The sequence below is a fragment of the Telmatherina bonti genome, assembly GCF_933228915.1.
Source record: "Telmatherina bonti genome assembly, chromosome: 23".
Lineage (NCBI taxonomy): Eukaryota > Metazoa > Chordata > Actinopteri > Atheriniformes > Telmatherinidae > Telmatherina > Telmatherina bonti.
The window spans coordinates 11328653-11336630 of record NC_136632.1 but is presented as its reverse complement, the minus strand read 5'-3'; the positions used below and the strand labels follow the sequence as shown (position 1 = coordinate 11336630).

Here is a 7978-nt window from a genome sequence, read left to right as displayed (position 1 = left end):
TATTGGCCCTTTATATCGAGATTAACAAGAAATATTTTAACTGTTGCTATATAAATAAAATACTCCTCTTAAAGCAGGCTATCAGGTCGATTTAGTGTTTTTATAAACCAAAAACATTAGTATGTTTGATCATATAGTGGTACTTTTAATGTAAAAGTTTTCAATAAACCAGTTCTGAATCATCTTTTAACTTTGCATGTAACAATGTGAAGTTTAAACATTACCTAGCGCTTAATTAAAAATAAACCAGACTTCAAAACCTAAACAATAGAAAAAACTTTAACACCCTTATATGTGTGTTCTAGTTTCCATAAGATTTCATAATAGTTATTTCACTAATTCAGGCTCTGCACCTGATTAATTTTTGGTGAAAGTAATATTTTGTCATGTGTACCAGTGCACTTTAACCATTTGAGACTTTTTTTCCCCCTGTATTCCTATAATATGATGTAACTTTACAGACAAAAACTTTATATACAACTCCATCAGTTACAGCTAGTTGACTTCTTGAGTCCCAGTACGGCTGAACTGGAATGGGCACTTCTTTCCTGTGGTCTGGCCAGCCTTGCTGTATCACCTGTTGGAGAATGCCCAGTTCATCGCTTGTGCGTTGCTGTAACTCAGTGTATTTCTCATCACTTACAGACAGGAAGCTTAGCATAGAAACACACTCTAATGTACCTGCCTCTGGTGTTTTGTCTGACAGTTGTGCTCTCGACAGTGTGTCTGGAAGCTCCATGTCCTTTCCTCTCCTGTACTTAACAGAGATGTCATACCACTGAAGTCGCAGACGCATTCTCTGGATGCGCATTGGAGTAGACAGCAATGGTTTCCTGTAAATATCCTCAAGTGGTTTGTGATCATTAAACACAGTGACATGTTTCCCGAATATGTAGTGGTGAAACTTGGTGCAGGCGTGGACGATGGAGAGCATTTCCTTCTCAATCTGCGCGTAGCGCGTCTCAGCGTCAGTCATAGATCTAGATAAGAAGGCCACAGGCTGGTGGTCCTGTACCAGCACGGCTCCCAGTCCAGTGCTGCTGGCATCACAATAGATTTCCACTGGTTTGGACACATCATAGAACTTCAGTACTGGGTGATGAGTGCAGTGATGCTTAAGCTTGTCAAATGCCTGCTGTTGTGAAGGTTGCCATGCGAACTCTACGTCACCTTTTGTAAGCTGTCTGAGTGGGGCGTCGATGTCACTCAAGTTGGGAATAAACTTGGACAAATACGTAACAAATCCCAGAAAGCGACGTACGCCCTCTTTGTCTGTAGGTGGTGGCATGCACCTTATAGCCTCAGTCTTTGCAGGGTCCGGTTTTAGTCCATCAGCTGTTATCAAATGTCCCACATTTGGCACTGCCGTTTGACGAATGTGGCATTTGTTGAAGTTTAGTCTCAGATTATAGCTTGTGGCTCTCTCCACGACCCTTTTGAGGATTTGGTCATGCTCCTTGATGGTTGGCGCTGCTATGAGGATGTCATCCATTATGCCGGTAGCTCCGCAGATGCCCTCAAGCATTTGATCCATGATGCGCTGAAAAATCTCTGGTGCACATTTTATGCCGAAAGGTAGTCTCAGCCATCTGTATCTTCCTATTGGAGTGTTGAAGGTCGTCACGAAAGATGAAGCCTCATCTAGTTCAATCTGGAGAGATTCTGACTTTGCATCAAGCACAGAGAACACTTTTGCATTGGGCATAGTCGACACAACTTCCTCAATTGTTCTCATTGGATAGTGCTCTCGTTTGATGGCACTGTTCAGGTCACTAGGATCAATGCAGATTCTCAGTTTGTCCTTGTTTGTGACCACAACCATGGAGCTGACCCACTCCGTTGGCTGGTCAACTTTTGCAATGTGGCCGTCCTTCACCATCTCATGAAGCTTTGCAACGATTTTGGTTCGCAGAGCAACTGGTTGTCAACGCACTGGATGAACAACAGGTTTTGCATCAGGATCAATCTTTATTGTGTATTTACCTGGCAGAGTTCCTGTGGTGCGTCAGAGCTCCGTGAAGTTTCCTAGACCAGCAGGTGTGCTTGGATTTGTGGGAGTATAGTTGTCTGGCGATCCGCTTATTTTTTCGCGGTCTGATGTAGCCTGCAAACTTATCCAGGACTTTCGCCGGGTCATCTTTCTCACCGTCAGCCCATTCGAGAGTTTTGTATATTTCTCTCCCTTGTTCACCGATCCACGTAACAATCCGGCCCGCCTTCTGCTTAGCCTCTAGCGCGGACAGAGGTCCCGCGAACACGAAGCAGGCGTGACTACTAAACCTCTGAAACTCTTGATATAAGTCCGCTGCTTCCCAGTCGATCTTCGGGTGGTCGAACTGCATCATCGTGGCCGCGTAGTTACTGTTCTTGAGAGTTTTCTGACACCATGTAATGTACTTATTTGTTGTACGTACGGGAGCCGGAGGAGACGTGTGGCTTTAGCAAGAAGCATTTAACGAACAGCCCCAACTACGGGCAGCGGCAAGGGACAAAACGGCAGGTGTGACTTTACATGCATAGATTACACAGACAATCAAATAGCTAAAATGCTAACACCGTCAGGTGAGACAATCAACCCAATAAATTTGGGCAATGTTCAAGCACGAAAAGGAAACTAACATATAGATGGCCATCTATCTGTCCAAACCTTTAACAATAATATTTGTGTTTATGTTGCAAAAGTGTCCGAAACTTACCCGAAGTACTGGTCGTTTTGTCGCCATGTTGCCCCAAACTTAGCATCGGGTTGTTTGTTACACTTCATCCTTCCATCCAATTGTCAAAATTCAATTTAAAAAATCAACAATAATTCGTAACTACATGAAATCATTCAATGGAAACAAATCCACTAAAATTAACCTTCAATCGTTAAACGGCAAAGTGCAGTCAAGCCGCCATTTGCTAACATGCTAATTAGCTTGTTAACCTCTGACCTCTCAGCTCCATCTTAACAGGAAGCTCTTCCAGAGCTGTTCTGTTTATTAGGCCCGAGCACCTTGGCGGTGCGAAGGCCTATTGTATTTGCAGTGTTTATTATTATTTTTATTCGGACACTTCGCGTGCTTTTTTGGAGGCCTGAACGTGCTCGAAAACTCACCAAATTTTGCGTACCCCCCCAAGGGAATACGAAAAATTTGATATTTTGAGGTGCTCCAGAATGTTTGGGCGACACTGAATGAGAGCGCCACCTATTTTAGGTGCCCCGCCACTGCATGTCGTTAATCTTTATGAAAATTCATACACATGATCTACGTGCTAGGGCGAACAAAAAATCCTCTTAATGTCATGGTGAAATGTCGACAGGAAGACGGCCATTTTAGGTCAAAGTCAATATTTTGGCGTTTTAGCACCTCGCATTTTAACGAACTCGTCCTAGAGCTTTTATCCCACTGAGCCACAAATTGCTCAGGATGTTCAGGAGGCATGTGTGATTAAATGTTGTGTTATTTTTTCTAATAGGAGACTTAGTTTACGAGGGGCGGGGCCTCAAAGTTTGATGTCTCGCCATGAAAAATTAAACGGATATAACTCCCACATAAAGCAACATTTCTGCACCAAATTTGCTAGATATGATGGCAGTCCCCTCCTACAGAGTTCTATATGTCAATATTTTGATTATGAAATAGCCACGCCCCCCTGGAGGTCAAAAGTGTTGTTTTTTGCTCACACACCCATAACTCTGGCTTGGTGGACACCACATGGCCCAAATTCACTCAGGCATCACAAAACATGTTGGTGAAGAGATCTGATAAAGGACGTTGCTCTACGCTGCACGGCGTGCCCGTGACGCCATGGCGAAGTTCCATGCGGCGGCGTGACATCATAAATCACTATAAAATTCTCAATTTTGATCTGATCACCCTAAAACTTATAGGGATTAATAAGGGATCAGTCCTGAACAGATTAATGTGACCATTGCTAGTGTAGACCTAAGCCCCGCCCACTTACAACACGAAGTGGTTTTTTCCACGTTTGAGGGTCATGCTTCTAAGCAAATGGTCCCAAACACTGAGCCTCCTCCAAAACATGTCAAACCCTTTCATGATGCCACAATAAAAACCTCAAGTCGCTACGCTAAACGGGACATGGCGAATGGCGGTCCAACGCCATGAAACAGGAAGTACCTGTGACCAAGCCATGGAACCTTGGACCGCCACCATACTTGCCATGACTGATGACAGTAAGGCCCTGAACTAAGCCCCATTGAAACATTATGAAATAAATGGAGCATGTCTCCATAGCGCCCCCTACAAAATTTCAATCAATCAGCCCCGCCCACTACGTGGACCGACATGGATAAAATTCAGCACAGTTGGAGAACCTGCCAGTACCTTCAAAAAAGTCTCTTGGACATATGGGCTAAATCCAACAGGAAGTCGGCCATTTTGAAAAAGGTGCCATATTTGGGGTCATTTCTTTGACATGCATTTTAAACAACTCCTCCTAGGAATATTGTCCAACTGACACCCAACTTGCTCAGGAGGCATGTGTGATTTAAAGTTGTGTTATTTTTTCTAATAGAAGATTTAGTTTAGATGGGGCGGGCCTTCAAAGTTGATGTCTCTTTAACAAAGACTTATTGTTAAAACTCCCACATAAAACAACATATCAGCACAGGAATCGACACATTTGATGCCAGTCCCATGCTGAACAAAATCTACAATGCAATAATACGACTATGAATTAGCCCCACCCCTTGGCAACAACAAGTGTCTGATATCGTGAACCAGAAAGTACCTGTAACAAAGCCATGAAACCTTTGATCTTCACCATACTTGCCATGAGTCATGACAGTTATGTCCTTAATAGAATAAAATTACAATATAGTGGAAAAGATAGTAAATTGCTCCATAGCGCCCCCTACAATATTTCAATCAATCAGCCCCGCCCACTACATTGACTGACATGGATAAAATTCAGCACACATGTAGACCCTTCCAGCACCTTCAAAAAAGTCTCTTGGACATATGGGCTAAATCAAACAGGAAGTCGGCCATTTTGAAAAAGGTGCCATTTTTGGGGTCATTTCTGTCATTTTCTTTGCCATGCATTTTGAGGAACTTCTCCTAAGAATTTTGTCTAACTTTAACCCAAATGAGTCAGGATGCTCAAGAGGCATGTGTGATTAAAAGTTGTGCTATTTCTTTTAATAGGGGATATCGTTTAGGAGAGGCGGGGCAGCAAAGCAGATGTGATGCAATGAAAACTGACATAACTCCCACAAAAAACAACCAACCTGCACCAGATTTGCTACAGATGATGCCAGGCATATCCTTCACATTTCTGTATGTCAATAATTAGATTATAAATTAGCCCCGCCCCTTGGTGACAGGAAGTGACCGTTCATAAGGCCTAAATGGCCTGAAGTGCAGTCTGGCTGCACTTTAGGTTGAGAGAGGCATGGGAAGGATGTTGCCAGGGGAGGCGGTGGCATTATGCCGAGCGGCGCCATGGTGCGAGGGCCTATATCACCGCTTGCGGTTTTAATTTGTCTTATTATTAAAGTAAATACTATACAAATAAACCAAACTAAATCTAAAAATAATAATATAAAAAAAGATTTTTAAAAAAAGTAAAATATTTAAATATTAAAAAAATAATTTAAAAAACTATATCAGTTACAAGTGCTTTTCTTTTTAAAGATCTTAAGACCCCCATTGCAAAAATAGCCAGCTGTATATGTTTGTGCATGTGTGTATGCCAGAGAAGGAGGAAGCCTTTTGCACATCAACCAGAGTCAAAAACCTTTTTATTAGAACAATACAGCAGATATAAAGGTCTATTGCAACCAAACACCCCCATCAGTTTGGAATATGTGCTTCAACAGACAATATGCACTCTGCAAGAGAAATAAATTAATAAAAACAAGATAAAATAGTAACAAAAACGAGGGAAGAAAATTTATTTTCCCATATAATAAATTGCATTAAGCAAAGAGCAAATCAATTTAATTATTCTTAAGAAAAGTGGTCAAATAAAAATTAAATCAATCATGGAAACGTAGTTTATGACAACTTTGAAGACGTTTTGTTTTCACTGCACAGGAAAATCATTTTGGTATTGCCAGAAAACTCAAATTCAAAAAGTTCAGCTTGTATTAATCACCAAGTCTATTAAGACTATTTGTGAGCCCTTGAAGAAGTTGTAACTTTTTGAAATGACTATCAAGTTATTTTGCTTTTTGTTTTGTTCTATTTTTTGATCATTTTTCACAAGAGAGAAATTGTCATCATTTCCGGTCACCTGATGAAATTGAAAAGAAGACAAGAAAAAACAAAAACATAAAATTAAAGCTTGCAATATCATAATAGCAGATAAACGAGGATGCAGCTCAATGAAGAAGAAAAAAATAAATATTTCTTAAATTCTTAGGTCTCGTGTGGAAGTGAATCCTCTTATGTCATACATGAGATGGACTAAAATGAACTGAGTGTATTAAAGTAACAGCAGTTTCATACCAGTTTTATCACTAAATAACAGATATGCTCAGGGGCCTTGTTTATAAAAAAATATCTTAGCTATGCTAGATGTTGTTTTAATAAATCATTTGAGGGCATGTCATAGAAAAAATAAACTTATACTGGTGGAATAGAAATACGCTTTATATTTAGATACATTTACAGCAAGAGAACAAATAAAGATTTATCCTTTCTATATCACAGTTCCAATTTAAGATTTTGGTTATTACAGCTCTGTGAAGCCCAAAGTCTTTAAGATATGTGCTCAGACTCGCACAGACTGGAAAAGAAAGGGTGGGATGATAATTGTGTTGCCTTCTTTTTTGTATGTTTAATGGTTTTTATACCAGAAAGGTAACCTTTACCCACATCGGGAGCTCCCACCTACACTGGACACAGTATAAATGGGATTTAGCTGTTGTGCCCTGATAATGTCCACCTTTCACACCCAGATGACATAAAGTTGTCAGAAGCGCTTCCCACGACCCGCTTTTTTCTCCCTCCACAATTATAGATTTACCGCCTCTCCTCCTCTTTGATTTATCATTTAACATATGTATTTTTGTCATAGTTTTATAGCATTTTTTTATTTTTTTTAAAATATATTTAATACAAATCTATAACCCAAAATTTAGAAATTTTATTTACATGAAAAAAGATTTTTTTTTTTTCTCTTTTAAAAGTGACTATTAAGCGCACACACCCTTCCCATTTCCCCAACATCCCTCTTTGCAAACTTACTCGATCATAGAAGAAAACTAAAGTCATTTCCACTCAATTCTTTGTTTTTTCACATCTGAAAGTGAATTGGAAAACAGCATTCAGGAAAAAAAACACCCCAAAATATTCTTTAAAAAGAAAAAGTTTCCTCCTGTAATCAGATAAATCAGCCTAAAGTAAAATGTAGCACTGCTGGAGAGGAGCTCTGAATGTCACGCCCCCTCCCAAACCACAAAAAAGTCTCAAAAACTGCTTTATAAAACATGCTGTCTCAGAAGTGTTTTTATAACCAAAGCAACAAAGCCACAAGAGGTGGGGATGGACAGACTGACAGAGAGGCAGTCAGTTTAAATAGCAACCCCCTGGAGGTCGTCCTGTGTGTTACGCAGCAGGAAAAGCCACTTCGGTCTTCTGTTGTCGTGGTGACAGCATGTGTGCATTTCTGTCTGAGGAGCGTGTGATTCTGTGCATTGTTTTTTTTTTTTTTTGTTTTTTTTAAATGTTTTTGAACCAGTGCTTCCCTGTAAAATGTGTGTCAGTAAATGAGTGAGTCAGTGTGTGGGCGTGTGCATTAAAGAGCTCCATCCTCAGCGCACCCCGCTCCCGCCGTGTATCTGAACTCCTGCAGGTTGCACACGCCGTGAAAATGAACGAAAGCCCCGGCGACCACCAAGATGTGGAACAACTGGTGGGAGTGGAACTATGAGAGGGGGAAAAAAAGAGACAGAAATAAGCACGAGCTAAATGCATGGAAGCAAAATGAGAAATAAATGTGCCCGATGCATGGCTGCGTGTTGTTG

The 7978-nt window shown here is 40.7% G+C and overlaps 1 protein-coding gene across 1 annotated transcript in view; it reads right to left on the bottom strand.

Moving 5' to 3' along the window:
• Positions 1–5732: 5732 nt before the first annotated feature.
• Positions 5733–7978, bottom strand: part of adipor2 (adiponectin receptor 2) — a 32192-nt gene continuing 29946 nt past the window's right edge. The window contains exon 9 of the mRNA XM_079262830.1: positions 5733–7878. Coding sequence (XP_079118956.1) covers positions 7750–7878 — 129 coding nt within the window. The 3' untranslated portion in view covers positions 5733–7749. The remainder of the gene's footprint in view (positions 7879–7978) is intronic.